Source organism: Camelus dromedarius, chromosome 1 (genome assembly GCF_036321535.1).
Source record: "Camelus dromedarius isolate mCamDro1 chromosome 1, mCamDro1.pat, whole genome shotgun sequence".
Lineage (NCBI taxonomy): Eukaryota > Metazoa > Chordata > Mammalia > Artiodactyla > Camelidae > Camelus > Camelus dromedarius.
The window spans coordinates 123,239,655-123,261,177 of NC_087436.1; the positions used below are offsets into that span (position 1 = coordinate 123,239,655).

Sequence of the window (21,523 nt, forward strand, 5' to 3'; positions counted from 1 at the left end):
TTCAAAAAGGACTAAAGACTTAAATGTAACCTGAAACCACCACCGTCGGCCACTTACGTGTTTTTTGTTATGCGCAACTGTAAATAGCGCTTCAGAGAACACGCCTGTATCCCCATGTCTGGCCTCTCCTCTAGTTGTATTTTTGACATAAATTCTATAAAAGCATACCTGAGTCAGAGGGTTGGAGAAACTCAAGGTTCTTAACATATTTGATGAACAGCCCTCCAGAACGGCCTCTGCTTGCACCAACCCACATCACCATTAAAAACAGAGAAGCGGCCACTTAGGCAGAAAGTGCAAAAAGTGGTATTCCTGATTCAGTCAGCACGAGCCGCCCCCTGCCTACAGGACTCACCATAAACCCTGGGAAAGCTGTTTTCCGGCATGCTTCACCCTCAACAGCTAGGAGGCATCCGGTCCTTATTATCCTCATTACTTGCTACTTCTTGATGGAGCAAAACTGAATCCTTTAAATTCTTTATATTTTAAAGAATTCCTTATTTAAAACATAAACCTCAGTGACCTTACTCCTAAGTTATTTCTCTGTCTTCTACCAAAAAAAGGCGGCTAACAGAATTGGTTCACTGAGGTGTTGTCAGATAGTAACTGCTGACAAGATCACAATTCACGCAAACTAAACTCTAGTGCTCTCAAGACTGCAACGGCAGTTTTTAGTACATAAAACGCTAGACCAGATCTAAAGACAAATGCTCACATCTGCCAGTACACTTACTTTGAAATGTCTTTGTTGTCTTGTTGCCATGGGAACAGTACATTTCCAATGGCTGCCCGGTAGCAGTAGACGCCCAGCAGGCCAAACGCCATGGCCACTTTTGATGCAGGGGAGCACCTCCTCTGAACCAACACAAAAATCATGATGAGGGAAAGTGCAGCCAGAACAGAGAGCTCAGCTTTATGATCAGAGCTGAAAAGAAATGGAGAATGCCCCAAATTACTAACGACTATGGCTAGTGATGTTACGGATCTACACCAAGTGCCTTCTAAGAACTGTGCTAAAAAGAGCTGATCTTCCTAAAAAGTGAAAAAGGAACCTGTTGGTTATTTAAATTCAAACAAGTTCTTCCAATGGAACAAATAAAGGGCTATTCCCCTGCACTTCCACTGCTTGCTCTCAAGTGTCAGCCATCATCAGCTCTGCACCGGCCAGCGTGGTGACATCTTTAAAACTGTGTCCGCTGTCTCTCCGGTGCCCTCTCTGGGGCAGCCCCACTTTCCCCAAAGACAGGTGAAGAGGCTCTGGGCAGCTCACCCTGCTCATGGGAGACACACACACCCTGCTGCCAACCTCTTCCAGTCACTCGTAACGCAGATGGTCTCACATAAGTGTTATGCCCCCTCCCAGGCGGGAGACTTTGGGGGGGCAGTGGGGCACACAGCTGTCCAGGGCAGGCCAGTCCCCTCTCTCTACCTAGCCTTGCCCACCACCCCTGCTACCTCGGGGGCGCCTCACTGTGGAGGCATGGTCTTTTCTGTTTTATTCACTGCAGCCCTACTCACAAAGCCCAAACACTCAACAGTCTGCCAAGGGGTACACACTGATAGGAAAAACTGTGTGGGAAGACGCAGAGGAAAGGTGTAGCCAGTGTCAGGACATGAGTCCTGAGGATGGCAGATGAGGATGGGGGCCACACTGGGGCCTGGCACTGCTGGGTCCACTTCTTGTTGCTCTGTAAACTGTACACTTTATGCAAATCCCAGATTGCTAACTGTCACAAATGACAACAGAGAAGGCGACTTTGGGGATCTCACGGAGGCTCTGCTGTGGAGAACACTGCAGCCTCTTCACAAACTGGTGGGAAGGGCTGGGGTCCAGTGTGCTGGAAGGGGATCCAGACCGAGATGCGGACCTGGAGAGGGGGCAAGGCTTGTGGGGGCACCACTGCATGCACCTTAGTGCATCTAGGGATGGAAATCAGCAGATCCTCCTGTGGTGTGTCAGTTTCCCAGGAGAATAAGAAGTGTGGTCCCTGTGCCGCCTCAGCGCTCTCACCCTCACATGCTCTGGCCATGACACCCAGCAAGGCCTCTCACTCTTGGTGATGCCCTAACTCCCCTCTGCCTCCTCACCCTAAGTAGGGATGGGCCATCATCCTCTCTTCAGGGCTGCTGTGAAAAGGAAATGAGCGGGCACACAGCAGGCGCCCAAAAATGCTACCTGTGGTCACTGTGGTTGCCAAGGGTTTGCTAATACAGTTAATACTGGGGAGAAATTCACCACAGGAATTATTTAGCCAGAGGAAAAATAATTTTACAGCCTTTGAGGTACAATTCCAGGTATCTTCCAAAAAGGCTGTGCCAGCGTGTGGTCCTAGGACCCTCCAGTGCTCACCGAGACTTTATCCCTTCCTTTGGTTTCTGTACCTCATTAGTTATGAAATTGCGTGCTGTTATTTAGTTGAAGTTCCCTAATTTCTAGCAGAACTGAGCATTTTCCTTCTCTTTCCTTTGGCACTTCCTTCTCTAGGAATGTGTGTTATTCTCCTGAGCCCCCTTCCTGTTGGTAATTTTTACAGAAGTTCTTCACAGCAACCAGACAGTGACCTTCGTTTGTCTCTCTCGGAAACACTTTTTCATTTTGCTGTTCTCCCCTTACTTGGGCTTTCTAAGCCTTCGCTGACTGTTAAAATGCGTGAGTTAGCCAAAGTCTCGGTCTTTTCTGCCCTAGTTTCCTCTCATTGCTTTACTCCTCTCTATCTGCTGTGCTTTCTACTGGGCTTTCCAGCCGTTCGAGAGGCTTTGCAGGGCTGAAGGCTCACCCACTGGCTCCAACCAACATAGCTGCCCTTTCCGGGGCTGGGGAGAGAAAAGGGGGGTGGACACACGTGCCTTGCCAGCCTGTCACCCCAGACTTGCACCATTTGGGACAAGGCAGTGGGGACAAACTACACCCTTGCTGCAATTACCATTTCAAACTTTCAGGTTTTCAAACATGAACAGTTACAGTGATTTTAGCACTAAAAAAAACCAAACATGTTAGGGCAGCCTCAAATAAATTCACCTTTCAACATGAATTCATGGTCATTTTTCTATTTCTTCAGGTCCCAAATACCATGCCTATCCTGAATATAAAAACTAGGCCTACAATTTGAAAAAGGAGACACTGTATATGGCCAGTCGGCTATGGAAGGTCTGGCCCGAGGCCATGCTCTGCTCTCACCTGGTGAGCCAGTGCCCCAGGTCAGGCCGGTGGGCCCACTGCACACCCGTCTGGTTCAGAGACCGCAGCAGCCGGCAGCAGGTAAGTACCAGCCACGGGCTTGCCAGCACCATCCACCTCTCACAGCCTCTGGGCACCTCCACAGAAGAGGGGCCCTTGGACACCGCGTCGAGCTCTAGCACGTTGCAGCCAGCTCTCTTGGCCTGCAGGGCTGGCGTGGCCCCTTCAGGTTCCTCTTCTGCGTGTAAGCAGTGCTGAGGCCCACAGTCGTCCCCCAGAAAGCAGCTCCTGTAGACTTCATGACACAGGGCTAGACACAGGGTGTTAATAAGGAAGTACCAGGTCTGGTGCTCCTCTTCGACGAAGCTGCTCGCACCCAGACTCAAGACGTGGCCCACAGTCCCTAACAAGATAAGAAGGTCTAACTCCGACCACCGTGAGATGGGATGAGCTGGAGTCTGCAAAAAGGAAAACGTGCTGTGTAAGGGGAAGGTCTGAGAAGTGCACCTGTCCTGTTGCAGGTACCACAAGCTTTTGCTCACAGAACACAGCCTGTTGTGACAGGACCCAACACAGGACCCACACAGGACCCAACCCACCCTGCTCGGTGGAACAGCCCATCTGCCTGGGGTGCTGCAGGGAGGTCATGGGGACAGTAGGGCAGGCCTCACCCTGGACTGCAAGTCCTAAGCTGAGTGACAGCGAGACTGAAGATGTCTGGACCCACATCGTCTCGACAGGGCCTGGGTCAGATGGCTCACCCACCAGCTCCGGGACCCATCCTTCCAGGCCCTCGTCCTCACCTTCTCAGAGTCAGTTCCTGCTACTTGAACTCAGAGAACCCCAAGGACATATTCCACCAAACCAGACATCTAATTTCTCCATGAATTTTCCCGAAATCCAGGGAGTTCCCACTACAACAGTCAATTTTATTGAAATGACAAGGTTGGCATCACAGGGCTATTCCTTAAATATACTAACTTAAGGCATTTAAAGGTGAAGATGAGGACTTGACGATGTCATTGGTAACTACTCAACATTCATTCTACTAATTGCGTGCAGCTAGTACACAATGGAGAGGTGCTGTGAACCTCGTCAGGCCCCGAGAGCCCCACGTGTGAGCAGGGAGAGAGGTGTCGTGAACGACAACACACCAGCTGCTCAGCCATGGGCATGTGGGCCGGGGGTATCTGCGGCCCCTGTGACGAGTCCCTGCACTGGGTCCCCTGGGCCCTGGGCGCTGTGGCCTGAAAGGACTGCCCATCTCCTCCTTGCCGCCCTGCCACCACAACCAGCTGATGCAGGAAGGTGTCAGAGGCTGAAGGCTGTAAGGATTCTAAAGCAAAGTGCCAGTCTTGGAAAGCAAACTGCATTTATGAAGCAGAATGAGGATAGGGTCCGAGACTCCTTTTGACCTCCTTGGAGTGTTAAGGGGTTGACGCCTTCCTCCCGGTAACGTCCTTCCCTTGGCTGCGCTCAAATGCAGCCTCTGATTCAAGCACTTCCCCATCAGTCAGCGGCCCAGCAGCTATGTGCGGTCCCTGGGTACAGTCAGGGGACTTGTCTCTTCAACTCGGACGGAAGCATGAGACCCGACAACACAGGTCTGAGAGACTGAAGTCAGGGTGCTCAGGGGCCCGGGAGACCTGCTGCTGTGAGCACATCCTGTTGGCTTCTAGGAAGGGCGTGCCCCTCTCCTCGGCTCCCACCAGCACTGTGCCTGGTCCACACCAGGGGTTCAACCAACGTCTGATCAGCTGAAATAACCTGAAAAGGCCTACCCAAAAAGACACCGCTGTGTCTGCGGGGCCCAGCCCTACCTGACTCAGAAGCTTCCCACGGGCGAGCGTCTTGGCGAGAGCAGATGCGACTGCACAGAGCAGCGTGGAGATCAGCACCATCACTCCACCGGCTGCCGGCCACGAGAGGCTGCACAGGTAGCACCGACTGCCAGCAGAGGTGCACACGATGACATGCAGGGCCGAGAGAACCAGGAGTACCAGGTAAAAGAGCAGCGAAAACACAGGCGACAAGAGAGGGACGTCCAGCTCAGCCTTGCTGCTCAGCGCTTGTGGGACGCTGAGCAGGAGCAGGGTGAGAACCTGGAACAGGAACACAACAGCAGTGTCAACGGCTGCTGGGTGTGGAGAAGCCTGCGTAGAAGCAGCCCATCTCTTGACCCTGTGTCATCGTTCAAATGGCAGAAACTGAAAAGAAAGCAGAAACCCAACACATAGTATTTGTCATGAACTGCCAGGAAGGGGCACCGAGTGGTGTGGAGCAGGGCCCTGGGACACCTGACGACACTGGGGTGTCAGGACGCCCCACGAAAGTCTAACAAGCAGAGACACTCACTTCTCCCTTTTCAGAAACACTGATGCTGCATATCCTTCAAACTACAGAATCCTGGCTGTTATACAATTGGCCTGCCAGCCGAGCCCCCACTCCACACGAGGACCGTACCTCCAGAACCACGACAGTCCCCACCACCATGGAGTAGACATCGTACTGGGCCATCTGTCTGCTCAGGGACAGGCTCAGGGTCCTCAGGGCATCCAAGTACTGCCTGCGCAGCTTGCTTCCCAGGTTGAAAAGGACTTCTGAGGAGCTCTCCTCCAAGTACAGCCTGATCCAGTTCCCATGCAGCCTCTCTGATACTTTAAACTGCTCGAATCCAGGGTCTGACAAGAAGAGAAGGCGACTTACACAGATCACAGACACGCCACCCACGTTCATTTCACAGCATTCAGTTACTTGCGGCTTGTGGTAAAGCCTGACACCTGACTGCCCCTTGGGGAGGGGTGGTCAGCGACACCGTCAGTAAAACCGCAACATCTAGCGATGCTGGCCTAGGCTCTGACGCCAGCTCCTTCCACGGCCTCGGCACACGGCCACGCACAACACCCCGCAACTTGGCCCTGTCTTCCTCTGCCTCCTGCTTACCCCTCTCCCCTTCTCTCTCCACTTGCTTCCTCAAGGTGCAATGTTAAAATAACCCAGAAAGGCACTGCACTAAGAGGCCCTTGGTTTTACAAAATCTTTCCAACCCTCAGGCACTGAGCACGGACTGGGTAGGAGTGGCCTGAAGCCTCCTCCACTGCATCCACTTTTCCGAGGGGGGCAGGCCACCCCCACCCCCACCAGCTCCCTTTTTCCACTGTGTCCCTTCCTCACAGTCTCTCCTGGGAAGCCCCTCCTACCCCAACGCTGAGCTAAGTCTTCACTTCAGGGCTGGCCACAGCTTGTGGACAGAGCCCAGCCCCGGCAGCCGCTGGCTCCCTCTTCGGGACAGCAGTGAACCAACCCCTCCTCACACAGCCGCTGAGATCCTCAACTGTCGGATGGGTCAGTTCTCAGTTCCTCATTTCACTTTACCTTGAGCAGCATTCAACACATCCTCACACCCTCCTTCTTGACATTCTTTCTTTACTTGGCTTCCTCAACAAGCCTGCCCCCCACCCGCGAAACACACACACACACAAACACACACACACACACACACACACACACACACACACAGCCTTGCAAACATGTCCTTCCTACAGCCTTCTCTCCCTAGATCATGGCCACTGCATCCTTTCACTGCTCAGCTGAGAACCCCAAGTTGTTCCTTACACCTCTGGTTTGCATGCACCTGATACCCAGCGCATCAGCAAATCCTGTTTGCGCTGCCTTCAAAATGAATTGAGAATTCAACCATCTGTCCCAGATTCCACCACCTGGGCCCGCCCTCCCTCATCTGTCTCTGAAGGCACACGGGCACCTGAAAGAGTCTCTGCAGATGCAAGGGCAACACTTCAGGCTCTGCGCGAAACCCTGTAGCAGCTCCCACTGAACTTAGAATGGAAGTAAGAAACCTTCCACCCTCAGGCCTCAGGTCCTTCTGCCTGCCCCCAGTTCACTCTGCTCCAGACACTGCGGCCCCCGGTCACTCCATGAATGTGCCGGCAGGTCCCCAACACTAGACCTTGCGCCTGCCACGATGCCCCTGCCAGGCTCCCAAGCCAGACTACCCCTACGGCCCTCACCGCCTGCACCCCTCTTCCAGCTTCAGCCTTTTCCTAAGGCACCGTCACTGTCCAACACTTACTGCCCCCTCTCTTTCTGTCCTCCCTCCGGACGACTGGCTCTGTGAGGGCAGAGCTCTCGTGCTGTGTTTCCACAGTCTCGAGTGCTTTCCACAGTCCCTGGCCAAACAGGACACTGAAAAAACTCAACATTTGCTGAATGAGTAAATGTATGAAACAATCAGCTTTAGACAAGTACATCTGCAGGCACCACTAGTGGCGACAGTCAGGGCTCTGATCAAACAGAACACACAGCCTGACTGCTGAAGCCCCACCACGGACACACCAGGACAACGCCAGGCACGCGGAAACACAGTGCAACAGGTGTCAGCAACTGTTAACTGGCTCACCTTTCTTATAAGATGGTACATTCTCTTGCAACAACTTGCTAAGCTGTACTGTATTTAAATGTAAAAATCTCAGTTGTTCTCTCATTGGTTTTCCTTCTACAACTGGGAACAGGAGACTGCCCACGCTGTTCTCTGGAATCGGCAGACCAAGCCCTATGGACAGGGTTGCAGCTAAGTCAGTCTGCTGGACACGCTTTGGGTGTCTGATGTCACCTAGAAGAAAGGAGACAGTTTAAGTGACAGGCTCGAGGGTGTGTATGATGGTAGTCACTCCTGAATCTGACCTTCTACAGCAGTGTAAATCAAATCACCCATCTCTACAAACTGTTCCGTGTAGATTCAGACAGAAATCACCTCGTTGTCTTCTATGTCAATAAATTTACACAACACTCACTGTACGCGGAGCCTGGTGCCTTCCCCAGAGTAGCACACGTACAAGGGAGGGATACTAGCACGAGGAACTCTGTAACGTGTGAGTTTTGGAGTGTGGGGTAGACACTGAGGTAGAGGGAGCCCAGTGGATGCAGAGGCACATTCACTTTGGAGAGGTCAAGTCAACCCCGCTGTCCCTCTGGATTCAGAGCATGCACACAGCCCCCCAGAGAAGCTGATGGGTGAGACCAAGGACAAATGTGAGAACAGGCTGAGGGGCTGTGGATGACGGGGTCAGGCCACGTGAGGAAAAGCTTGTCACCTGGAGGACCTGTGGGAGGCCCGGATACGGTGAGTAATGGGGAATGCAGCTCAGGACAAAGCAATGAGGTAGGCAGGGAGCCTCACGTAGGAGTTTTACTGTATGTGAGGTTCAGCTACTGAAAGGTGGTATGTATGGGAGATGGGGCTGGTCCAGCGTGTGGAAGGAGCAAAGGAGGACACCAGGCTTCTACCCTAAAGAACGGGGAGTGGGGGGCAGAGCAGAGGTGCAGTTGTCCCATGCACTCCAGGCGTGGGAGGGCCACACAGGTGCGTCAGCAGGCAGCTGGGCAGACAGTCTAGACAGAGGAAAGAGGAGACAGCTGGAGGGACAGATGTGACAGCTGTGCCCCTCTCATGGAAGTAGACGAGGTCCACTGGAGTGAGGAGTGAACGCAGAGTGAAAGAGGCCGCCCAGAAAAAGAGGCGAGGGCACTAAGCCCACAGAGACGACACGGCCAAGGGAGAGGTCAGAGGGAAACCGGACAAATGGGAGGCCCCAGGGTGGGGGGTCAGCCTGCCCACTGGAACTGAGGGGTCATGAGGGAGGGAGCCAGCGTCCAGCGTGGGAACACTCGTGAGGCCCGGATCAAGGGTGGGGAGCCAGACGGCCAGCCAAGTGCAAAGGGCTGGTGAATCTGAGCCAGAGAGCCACTGGCAGGCCCTCGAGCTGGTCCTGTGACTTGCTGACACTGCTATTCAGTATATACGTTCAAATAATGGACACTATTTAAAAGTTTAATTTTTTATGTTTCTCTCAGTTTGCACACGCAGTTCTGAAGTCTCTAAGCTGCCAGCACTTCTTATTAACAGTTCCAGACACCTAGGCCGTGACATTCACACCAGAAAATTCCTGAAAAGAATATTTGTATTTGAAGAATCAGGGCAAGAAATGTAAAGTCCAAACCTTGACCGACCCTCACGCTGTTAGTTTTCATCCTCACACCGCTCAGGGTTTTCAAACTTAAACCGCTTCCAAAAAGGTTGTTTTTAAAACTAAAATCAGCTCATACAACTTAATAAGAAAAAAACCAAACAACCCCATCCAAAAATGGGCAGAAGACCTAAACAAGCATTTCTCCAATGAAGACAGACAAATGGCCAACAGGCACATGAAAAAATGCTCAACATCGCTAATTATCAGAGAAATGCAAATCAAAACTACAATGAGCTGTCACCTCACACCAGTCAGAACGGCCATCATTTAAAAGTCCACAAACGATAAATGCTGGAGAGGGTGTGGAGAAAAGGAAACCCTCCGACACTGTTGGTGGGAATGCAGTTTGGTGCAGCCACTGTGGAAAACAGTATGGAGATTCCTCAAAAGACTAAAAATACACTTATCATGTGATCCAGCAATTCCACTCCTGGGCATACATCTGGAGGAAACTCTAATTCGAAAACACACATGCCCTATTTACAATAGCCAAGACATGGAAACAACCTAAATGTCCATCGACAGATGACTGAATAAAGAAGATTTGGTATATTTATACAGTGGAATAGTACTCTGCCATAAAAAATAATGCCATTTGCAGCAGCATGGATGGACCTGGAGATTGTTATTCTAAGTGAATTAAGCCAGAAAGAGAAAGAAAAGTACCATATGATATCACTTGTACGTGGAATCTAAAAAAAAGACAAACGAACTTACTTGCAAACCAGAAGCTGACTCTCAGACACAGAGAACAAACTTACAGTTGCCGAGGGGGAGAGGGTGGGAGGGGATAAAATGAGAGTTAGAGATTTGCAGATACTAACTGATATATATAGAATAGATGAACAGCAAGTTTACACTGTAGAGCACAGGAAACTATATTCAATATCTTGTAATAACTTATGGTGAAAAAGAGCATGAAAATGAATATATGTATGTTCATGTATAACTGAAGCATGGCGCCATATACCAGAAATTGACACAACACTGTAAACTGATTGCACTTCAAAAAAATATATATATATATACACACAAAATAAATAAAGAATCCTAAAAAAAATTAATTGAAAAAAATAAAACTAAAATCAAGTGGTAAAACAAAACAAAACAAATTTATTTAAATTAAAAAAAAATCAGACTATAGAAAACGGAGAAAATACAATTTTAGAGTTAAACATCCCCAGAGTCTCACCATGTTTCCTTCCAAATGCAGAGCTGATTAGGACCAGAGGGGTGTTCACTTCCTCCGGGGAAGAGGCCCCATGACCCCCTGTTTCAGCCATGCCGTGGTCCGCACAAAGAACCAGCAGATTGGGTACCAAAGTCTCTCTCTCCTGTGAGGTAAAGGAAAAGTATTTCCAGTGTACCCAGACCGAGGAAGACATACCATCTTGTTAAGAAAACAACTTCAGATTTTAGTTTTATTTTATAAATTGTAGCTCTTTCTAAGTGAGTTGGTTTTCCTTTTTTTTAACCTAGGAGCTCATTGCCAGATCAAGGGTCAAAGTCAAGTGAATCATAAACAAAACAGATGGAATCATGTGGAGGTCAGAGCACAGAAGGGCTGTGTGTTCAGCCTCTCAGGGCAGAGGATCTGGGTTTGGTTTCTGTCTCTGTGACTCCAAGCTGTAGGAGCCGGGGCCCCCGCCCCCTTGTCTGTCAAACAGAGCCACCCCTGGGGCCCAGCAGCGGCCGCGGCTGCCCCTGGATTTGCCTGCAGGCTCTGGCTTCCATCACTGCTTCTCAGCCTGGAACACACCTGCACAGGTGGCGCCTTGGCCCTACCACCCCCTTCAATCTCTGCTCACAACTCACACATCCTCAAGGACCACTGCTCTGAACACACCATTTTAAATTATGGCTTTTCTCTCAGATTCTGTGCCCAGAGAGGGACGGTGGCAGAGGAGGCACTCAGGAAACATCTGTGATGAACAGGGAGAGGTAAGAGCTGCTATTCCACAGGGCTGCGGGGAGATGGTGTCAGCACAGGGCACGTGCTCGTAGGTGAGGGCTGCCTGAGTGCCGGTGGGGGTGAGGTTCACGCAAGGTCACCCGACTTCATGTTAGGAGCTTTACTTCCTCTAGGAAATACTGGCGCCCTGACACCCGAGCCCACTCAGCGCACCTCACCTCGGACAGCAGCGAGGTGTGGACCTTCATCAGGACGCCGTCCATCTCGCTGAGCTTGTGCCCGATCAGCGGGCTGCTGGGCCCAGAAATGTGGCCGATGTGGTCCAGCCCGAGGTAGTGGAGGATTAACATGTCCCAGTCCCGCCTTTTTAATACTTTATCCAAATGCCTTGTAACATTATCATCCACCTTGATAGGGGAAAACGTACACATGAAGAGCTCCCTGAAGTCCCCTGAGTTCACCCTTCAAGGGAAAGGGATGTGGTTGTTATAAAAATGAGGGGTTTATGTTAGGTAACCGGACTCATGGGAGTTTGAAAAGGCATAAAAAAGAAACCCCCAAGTAAAAACTGTCTTTAAAAATGTTTGCATTAGATTAAGCTTTCACTAATACTGTTTTTAATGTCTCTAAGCTGTAGATAGGACAAATTACAATTCAAATGAACATGGGCTGTTCTGACAAAACAGTTCCGTGAGGTCACTACCGGAGCTTAAGCGGAAGTAACCAGTGACCAAGTTCAACAGGTGCCAAGTTGCTGAGGCTACTAAGGGCAGTGAGCTAAGACAGGGCAGCACCCAGAGTGCAGGAGAGGAGCAGCAGCAGCTGAGGGCATCTCGTGTGCCTACAAGGCTGTTCCGAAGAAGGGACGCAGCCCTCGGTGACTCGCAGTCACAGCCCCCGACAGAGCTTCAGCCCCGTCGGCCTAACTCTTCAGCCGGCCCCTCCCTCCCCATGAAAAACCTACTACAGAGAGAAGAACTTCAGAGTGTACACACAGGATGGGCAGTAACTGCTGTGTTCACACTGCTCGGCCTGGTGTGGCAGGACTGCAGATGTTCCCCCAGGCCCAGCAAGCAGGCAAGGGTGGTGCGAGGCATCCACCCAACGCCAGCCCAGGTGTGTGGGTGCCTCTGCCCTGTGGGCCTCCCTCCGCCCCTGGGCCAACTTTCTCACTGCAGGTCGAATCACGCTTCTTTTTTCCTTGTTGGAGGCTGCATGCCCAGCACAGGGCTGCCACCTCTCAGGACCAGCTCCACCCAACTCACTTCTGCCCTCTTGCCACCGCACAGTGAGGAGGATCCCAGACAGACCATGGGGTCCTCGGGCTCTGCCTCGTACAGATGCTGCCACCCCATTCTGTCCACTGGCAAAGGCCCCACTCAACTGTCAAAGCTCAGATTGAGCAGTTCCTCCCAGGAGGCCTCCCCAACCTCGGCACTTGTGAGCAGCAGGTGAGCAGCTGGCCTCGGCTCCGGCTCAGAGCACTACGCTCGCACCTGCGTCAGGATTTACGTTCCTTGCTTGTAGCTGGTTACGGGAAGGAACGGTTGTTCCAATTCCTCCATACTGTTCCCAACATACTAATAGAAGCCACATACAGAACAATGTTGCCTCTCACTAAGTAAGAGGGCACCAGGCTCCGTCTCATAGGACATACTTTTCTTAAAAACTGACCTCTGTATAATCTGATACAAAAAATGAGGTTGTTCCATCATATTCCACAAAATGCTTTGGAAATAATTTCACCCATGTTTCATCTCCATAAAAGACGATTCTTTTCCCAGCTGCTCTTGCCCGTGAGATCACGCTGTCTTCCAGCAGTGTGGGAGAATTGAGGTTCCTGACGACATCGATGAAGCCAGGGAGGCTCCCTGTCATCAAGGCCTGCAGGAGACATTCAGGAATCAGACCCCGTAATCAAGTGCAGAGTGGGAACAGGTGCCAAAGATGGTTTCACGAATGAGGCGAGCACAGGGCTGGAGCAACCCCAGGACCCAAAGCTGGGTCAGTGTTAGGACAAAGAGGGAGAAGCTACAGATACTGGGCAAAACCAGAAAACTCAACAGTGGAGAAGTGACCATACTTTAGCTGACAAGAGGATATAGAGGAGGCCGCGGGGCAGCCAGACGATGTGGCGGCCACAAAAGCAGCTCTGGATGGTAGGAGCTGGAGCAGACGGCTGAGCGTGTGCACTAAAAACACAGACCCACTGTCAGGTCTGCTCCATGTGACAAGCAAACTCCATGCACTAACCCTGAAGGCCGGTGATTCCAGTGTCCACCCCAAGAGAGAACAGCTTCTCACACACTCAGGGAGGAAAGCAGTCTCCAAACGTGAACTCTCAGAAATTCTCACAGTAAAATGGCCCAGGGGCGCTGGTGGGACCCCGCCCCCGAACTTGGCACCGTTAATTTCTTGGAGAAGAGGGTGGGTGTGACATGTCCTCACGCCTTTCTATCACAGAATTAAGTCAAAACTTCCCTCATTTTACCACAGTCTAAATATGTCTCTGTGATCTGCAGTTAGCAGACAACCCATGACACTAGCATTCAGGGGCCTGTGTGATGAAAATAAACAGGAGTGTGGATAATGCCAACAGGCGTAATAATTTTGCCAAGACTTCTTTAATAGCAAATTAATACAAATATAAATTAATCCTGGACTTCAGGAATGAGGAGCTCAGCAAATCCTCTCCCCTAAGAACAACGACAAAACTGGATAAAACTGCCAAAAACAACCATTTCAGGACTTTGAAAACTCAGCAAGGATATACACAAATTGAAACGTTCTTATTCAAGACAAACTTGAGAATTTCGGTAAGAGCTATGCGTACCTGTGACGTTTTAACTCGGGCTGCTCCTCTCCCTGACACCCAGCAATGCGGCAGCCATGACAGCCAGGAGGAGCCTCCCCGATCTTGCCCTCCAGGGAAAAGTCCCCTGCCAGGGATGAGGTGAACACAGGGAAGGCCACCGTCACAGTGCCTGGAGGCTTCTACGCTGGTTGTAGTAAGAGACCAGCAAAAAACTGAAAAAGGGATCTGGGGAACAGGACAGCTATGATGGACTTCCATGAGCTCCCATGTATTCCTGGAACCCGGAAGGCCGCGTGCACACACAGGGCTGCACGCACATTCAGGAGAGAACAGAGAGGGCCTGGTCACCTGTTACTTCCAGCTGAACAGAAGGCCCTGCTCAAAAGTGAGAGGCAGGGCTGACCATAAACTGACTCAGCAGGAGTGTGTGGCACACAGAACCCTGCAAAGGGCGGAAGCCACGCCGCATAATGTGTTAAAGCACAGCCGCTGACCAAGCACTGCTTACCACGGAGCCTTGCTGACCCGGGCGACCTCGGCTTAAAAACAACCAAGAATTGAAAAACCAAACAAGCAGAGACATCAGTTATTGAACACTTGGACCTTGGCAGAGACAGACTCTCTCAAACTAGTCTGAGCAAGTCAATGAAGCAACAGCAACAGCTATCTCCGCTGGGGCGGAGGTCAGAATCCAGACTCGAGGCGGGCTGCATGGATGGACATCTGTTAATCTCATCAAACTGTATGGACTGTATAAAAATTCTATCTCAATGAAGTTTTTTTTTGTTCTTTTTTTTTTTTTAAATGGAAGGACTGGGGATTGAACCCAAGACCTTGTGCATGCTAAAAAGGCACTCTGCCACTGAATTATTACCCTCCCTCCTCTGAAGTAATTTTTAAAAAAATGTGAGCCTTTCACCCCAAAATTCAACTCCCTAAAGGTAACCAGTTACTTCGAGTGAGTATCCTTTCATACTTTTTTCTGCATGTGTATAATCATAAATATACAAAGTATACACTTTTTTTTACCAAAAGGGTAACAAACGATATAAATAATTCTGCAACTTGCTTTTTTCACTTAATAACATATCATGAACCCCTTTCCACAGAAAACATAACAGGTACTTCATCTTTTGTTTTCAGTAGCTACAAAGCACTCGTGGTTGGATGTATAATGTATTTATCCAAGACCGTTTTAATGTCTGTTGCTTTTAAAAAGCCTCCAACTGAAGGGCCATTTGAGCTGAGGTGTGGAAGGGGAAGTGTTGTCGAGGTGGGGTGAGGTGGGGTGAGGTGGGGTGAGGTGGGCCCTCCCAGGGCGAAGCACAGCAAACGGCAAACACCGCAAGGTGAAAGAGGGCAGCACACGTTAGGGACGGAGCTATGTGTGACCTGTGTGGATTAAAGACACAGGAAGAGGGGGAGGCTGAAGAGGTAAACAGGCGCAAGGCCACACGGCACCCAGGCCCAGGTGATTAGGCAGCGTGTAAGCCACTGAGGATTTTAAGAAGTAGAGCAGTGTGACCCGATCTGTGTTTGGACACATTCTGGGCGAGAAATGGTGCTGGGAGAGTTTTATAGGCCAAGCTGGAGGCCGCAGTACACTGGACAAGGGTGGAAGTGGTGGGTGTGCTGGCTCAGTCCAGTCATACTCACATCGACAGTACGAGGAGCATTTGTCCACCTCATTTCTTGTGATGCGTAGGTTATCAACCGTCTGTAAATTTGCACGATGAGATAGACAAAAACCGGCCTTACATATTGTCTTAGTTTGACTTTGATCTGATTACCAGTGAAGTTAAGAATCTCTTCATATGTTTACTGGCCATTTTCAATTTTTCCTCTGTGGACTTCTTTATACCCTTTGTCCAGCTGTCACTGAGTTGCTGTCTTTGGTCGGGTCCTCTTTACATACCACAGGGTTAACCCCTTGTTTGTTGTGTTACTGTAATCTTTCCAGTTTATCATTTGTCAGCTGACTTTGTTTTTAGCGCCTTCTACCACTGAGGGTTTTCTGCTTTCAGGTATTCGAATCTGCCTGTCCTTCCCTCTGGGCTGTTACAAGGCACTTCGCCCCTCACACTGGTTTGGGTTCACACTGACATTTTCAAAGGGCAGAGACTACCTGGTGTCCCCTGTGCCCCAGGAGACATGCAGGCAGCAGCTGAGTTGCAGCTGAGAGTTCTAGGAAGTCTAAGTGAGAGCTCAAGTCTGTCATCTTCTTGGAGGTTTTCCAATGACCGCTGCGGCCCATGGGACAGTAGTTTCCTGCCTTCTGAGAATTAAGGAGGGCTCTACAGAGACCACTGAAAGAGAATGTGAGAATTCCCCATCAGGGAAATGGAGAAGAGAGTGGTGCCTACCTCACGGAGCCCAGCCCTCAGGGCTGCTGTGAAAGTGCATGAGATACTGCTGCACTATGTGCTCACTGCAGCCAGCGGTCACTGCTCCTTATTATGACTATAAATTCCCCCCAAAAGGAAAGACATTCAAAAATTAGTTACAAAATTTTAGAAGGAAGCTACTGCAGAATCCTAACATGGGAGAGTGCTACCAGAGATGTTAGTCTTGAAATTTTAAAACTGACGTTTCATGACAATTGTATCAACACCTCCAGGTGAACTAAGTCCCTTCCCTGAGTAGAGGCAGGGCAGGGCACACACTCCTTGGCCAGCACCACCCGATCCTATCAAATTCCAGAGCTGTGTGACCCTAACTCCAGCACGGACTTCCTGTATTCCAGCTCCTCCTGGATGGAGAATGAGGAGTAAGAACCTACAAGGCACCCACACCAAAACAAAATTAAACAGAACACTGGTTTGGTGAAAGGTAACAAACTGGAAAAGAGAGGCCCTAGGAAACACCCTGGCCCACGTGCAGGACGGAACAGAACCTGGAACACGCACGCTCACGATACTTTTTCTTACCAAACTGCCCAGATTCCTAACAGCACTCTCCTCATCAGAATGAAGCAGGAACGGGTGCCTTCCCCACTTCTGACAGGACAGATGCGGAAATCAGCAATTCTGATGGTCTGGAGCCCAGGTGCCTTTCTTCCAGCTTTCACAGGACCTGCTTCTACAGAAGGACCGCTCCCGAGAGGCTGTCCCTGAGCATCCAGACTGAGGATGACCCCACCCATCACTATCACATTCTCCTCCTCGATTTCTTCGATCACATTGGTTGTTTCCTGAAACTGTTCTGATTACTTATTTGTACACTTACACATTTTCTGTCCCCTCAGTTAGAAAGTAAGCTTCACGAGAATAAGACAGTTGCTGTCTTGTTCTTCACTGAACCCTCTGACCTAGAGCAGTGCCTGGCACACAGTGGATGCTCAATAAATATCGCTGAATGAAGGACAAACTACATCCAGAAGTGCCAGAGAGTGGGAGGCTCAAGAGAAAAGGTCAGTGAAATATGTGGCATTAACCCCTTCAATTCCAGGCTGCTTTACTCACCCAGTAAATGTTTACTGAGTAACTACCAACATTGCCCTCAAGCTTTAAATCAAAAAATGATTCCTCACCAAATGATAATGTGTCCCATGAGCAGCCACAGAAGTAAGGCTTGGTCAGACTTCTACACCACACTGACTTGCAGGGTACTCACAACCTTTCAAGCTCTTCTGTCCTTTTCTGATCCCACCCCTTTACTCATCCTTGGGATCTAGGCTGGAATGTAATTTCCTTAGACAGGCTTTTCTGCTTCACCCCAATCTAAACTGAGCCCCCTACCCAGCACTGAGCACCACACCCTGTTTTTTCATTAGGCATTAATCACACTTCGTAACTGCACATTCATTTGTTTAACAGCTGTGTCTCTTATTAGAGACTGAAAGTTCCATGAAGACAGAGATACTATTTTCCCCCAACTGTATATCCACTGCAATATCAGCACACAGTAGTTGCTCAATAAATAGTTTTAAAGCCAATCAGTAAAGCTTTACTCTTCTCTTTACCCACAGTTCTTGGGTAAATCACTGTGCACTTCAAAGGCACACCCACTAGGCTGAACACATGAAGACAGTTTATAGAGTAGAATCAGAGATATCTGTTGAAGCCAGATCATGTTGGTTTGGTCACTGTGTACACTACAATTCTGGACAAGTCATTTGACTTATCTGAGTTTGCTTCCTTATCCACAAAGTAAAGAGACTGAACTAGATGACCCTAGAGGTTCCTTCCAGAATTAAAACTGATCCACTGATGATTAAAGAAGATAGCAGGTTAGCAACGAGGACGGTATCTCTTGAATCAGGTTGGCCTAGAAGATCTGGCTGAAAATTTTTTATGCTTCCCATGAAGCACGAGCTTTGGCTATGTGGCAAAGGGCACAAATCATGGGGCTCAGTTCCATCCAATGGGAGGCTTCTTCAGCATTCTATTGCCCCAGCCAGGCTGACAGCACCAAACTAATTTTCACTTAGTTAAAATTGGGACTCCAAGTAAAAGACTACAGGGAGTCCCTCTAAACTTCTGAAACAGCCAAACCATGATCTGTAATATGTTAAGTCAAACTGTTTACCTTGATTCGAGGCATAGTAACTGTAGGAGGCTTTGCTTCGGCCACAAAACTGTGAGATGGTCCTTTTTCCACAAGGTAAGTTGTGTAGGGCATAAATTTCACACCCTTTGACCCAAACACAAAATCATCTCTCAAGCCGTCTATCAGCACAATAACAATTTTACTGAAGAGAGGTGGTGGGAGCTTGGTCCAGTTGGAACTGGCTCCTAAAAGTGTTTGAAAGAAAAAAAGGAAATTGAATTTTAAACTTTATGTAGCATTCAAACACCTTCTAATGTAGTTTCTGCCTACTTCTCCAGCACATACTCTGTCACATCTACATATCCTGACCCAAAGGAAAAGGCCTGTTCTTGGTAGACAACGCTGGGTTCAGGGGGTGGGCAACAAGGAAGCTCAGAGATCCCCAGTATTAAGTAGCAAACTGCCCTTAGCATGGTGAGGAGTACTGGGACAAGGGAGTGTCCTTCTTGAGTGTCCTGGAATGGGACACCAGGGCGCCTGACCCCAAACACAGTGCTACAGGTAGGGGATGGGTGAGCATTTACAAACTGTTTACATGGCTAGCAGCTGGTATTGTGTGGATCTGGTCCAAAACCTGAGTGTCTTTACCTGGTATATACTGCTGGATAGGTGAGGGCTAAGAAGGGGGGTCTATGCAGGGAGGTCTTAACTACTGAGCAAAACGGGGTCTTGGAGGAATATCATAGAAGAAAACACGAGAGGTCGGCAGGAATCTCATCTGTTGTGTCTTACTGAGCAAAAAGGGTGCCTGGAACAGTGAGTGACCCAAACACCTGCTCAGGGAAGGAGGTCGGGGTGTCACTGGATGAGGAGTGCTGGGGAGAGGCTTGCTTTTCACGGGTGTAGAGAGCTTACTTTATGGTGACCAAGGAGTAGGATCTTAGTAGTAGGCTGGTAGTGGGGCTTGCCAAAAAGTTGTAGGATACAGAAAAGGAGACTGGAGCGGTAAGAAGGGGGCTCTTGGGGGTGAGGATCAGAATGGACGAGGAGACCACTCGGGAACCCTGGAAAGAAGTCCAAGAGGCAAAGCTCATAAGGAGGGTCCTCCGGGGAAATGTGGGGCCCAGGGAGCAGAGATGCCTGGGGAGTGGTCCGTACCAGACGAGGGTTCGGGCGCTGGGGGCTCTGCTTCGTTCTCCGTCCTGGAAGAGAAACAAATGGGGGCCGGGAAGAATCCCCGAAGGAAGAGGGCGACCCCCAGCACCTCGATCACTACGCAGCAGGCGGCGAAGGCCCCGGAGCCTAGCCGCATCGCGCCCACCCGCCGGGCCGGGAGCCAGGTTCCCAGACCCCCGTGCAAGTCTCGCCAGAAGCAGCCTCTTCCGCCCCGAGCAAGCAGCCTCTGAGCAAGCGCGAACCGGAGGGCCTGACAGGTTCCCGTCGTCTATCCGTCAGTCTGCGCGCCGGAAATGCGCACAAGGGGGCGGGCGCTTCCGGGGCGGGGCGGCCCTGGGCTCCCGGCTCCTCGTGTACTTCCGGTGCGCCTGCCCGCGAGGCCCCGCCAGCCCCGGGGGGCAGTGAGGTGTCCCGTGTGCTGCGTCAGTGTGTTCGTGTGTCTGTGTCTGTGTCTGTGTCTGTGGCCCTGCCGTGTGCTTGCCCCCTGTTAGGAGCTGTCACACATTCTGTGAGCCTGCTGAGTCAGGTGCCGTCGCCCTCAGAGCCACTTGTGTCGTGGGCAGGTGTGTGCAGAGGACGCGGTCTGTGGCTCGGGCCTCGAGTCAGGCCATTGCATCGCCAGGTGACCTCCAGAAACTCCGGCTGACGTCCCGGGTCAGGGCCCCCTGTGCGGCGTTGAACTCCGGGACATTGTTGGGGCTCCATCCAGACCCCTTCAGTGTCCAGTGCCTCCATCCCTGGCTTCTGGGCACGCAGGGGCCGCAGCTCACAGCTACCGTCTTCTCTGAACGATTGCCCTTGGCTGGTGGGATCTGCTGCGCTGGGAGTTGTCGCTGCCCAAACACCTTGAGCTCAAGACGGGTTGCGGTATAAAGGCCCAGCTCCTTTGCCTCAGAGGGGACTGACTAGTGCTATTTGTGCTTTCTTGAGTGTTTATTTCATGAAATAGCATTGGGTTTTGTTTAAAGCTTTTTCGGCATCAGTTGATGATTTTGTGTTTTTACTGCACACAGTTATTGTGGTGTATTACATTGCTTGGCTTTAATATGTTGAACAATCTGGGATTGCTGGTGTAGAGACGCTGGCTGATGGCATAGTCCCTTCAATCGGCTGTTGGTTTCATGCTGTTACTATTTTGTGGAGAATTGTTATATTCATATTTATAGGGATACTGGTCCAGTTCTTTAATGGTGTATTTGTGTTGATTAGATTGGGCTTGGTGTCTAGCACTAGGGCTGGGGCTAGAGTAGGAGCTGGGGCAGTGTAGACAGCCCCTTTGGATGTTTCATTTTCAAACATCCCTGTGGTTGAGGGTGCCTCCACCCTCAGAGCCTCTTAGCCTGCCGAGAGAGGTAATAACCCTCCGAACACTGAATGTGGTCCTGCTATCCTTTGGCCTTCTGGTTGGAACAAACCTTTGACATTTATGCTCATTAAGAATCAGAGATACAGGAGCAACTAGGCCTCCCAGTGGACAGTTTCACGCTGAGGTTGTGTGGTCTTAGAAACCTGAGTGCATCCCAAGCCCATGCCCTGTGGGCTTTGGAAAGCTGCCAACGGTGGTATTGTGGTATGGGATAGTCCTCCAGACTCCCACTGCCTCACTGAGCAAGAGTCTCCTTAACACCCTGGTATTTGGTCTCTGCTCTTTGTAAAGAAGACAGAAGAGACTGGAAAAGGAGCATGTTTTTTTCTTGGATGGGTAATTAGTGTAGCCAAGGGACAGATGTGATGCCTGGGCTTCCGCCTCCCAGGGATGCAGATGAGGTGTATGTGTCTTGCGAGGGCACGTGGGCTGTTCTGGCCCAGTCTCTGAGATACAGAGATGCAGTGTCCAAGGCAGGAGTCCTGAGTTTACCAGCGACAGCAAAGTTGCTTTTTGAGCAAGTGGAAGAGCTTCTTGCCAT

General features: G+C 50.4%; 1 protein-coding gene across 4 annotated transcripts in view; it reads right to left on the reverse strand.

Moving 5' to 3' along the window:
• Positions 1-19,862, reverse strand: part of PIGG (phosphatidylinositol glycan anchor biosynthesis class G (EMM blood group)) — a 28,592-nt gene extending 8,730 nt beyond the window's left edge. For 2 of the 4 annotated variants that reach the window (XM_031439619.2, XM_031439616.2), the window contains exons 1-10: positions 19,599-19,862; positions 18,480-18,685; positions 12,812-13,021; positions 11,356-11,544; positions 10,418-10,559; positions 7,596-7,808; positions 5,642-5,859; positions 4,999-5,280; positions 3,179-3,636; positions 734-925 (exon numbers count right to left, since the gene is read on the reverse strand). In XM_031439619.2, coding sequence (XP_031295479.1) covers positions 734-925; positions 3,179-3,636; positions 4,999-5,280; positions 5,642-5,859; positions 7,596-7,808; positions 10,418-10,559; positions 11,356-11,544; positions 12,812-13,021; positions 18,480-18,685; positions 19,599-19,752 — 2,264 coding nt within the window. In that variant the 5' untranslated portion in view covers positions 19,753-19,862. Of the gene's footprint in view, positions 1-733; positions 926-3,178; positions 3,637-4,998; positions 5,281-5,641; positions 5,860-7,595; positions 7,809-10,417; positions 10,560-11,355; positions 11,600-12,811; positions 13,022-18,479; positions 18,686-19,598 lie in introns of those variants that run through there. The other 2 variants (XM_064489169.1, XM_031439625.2) reach the window with 2 other exon arrangements.
• Positions 19,863-21,523: the final 1,661 nt, after the last annotated feature.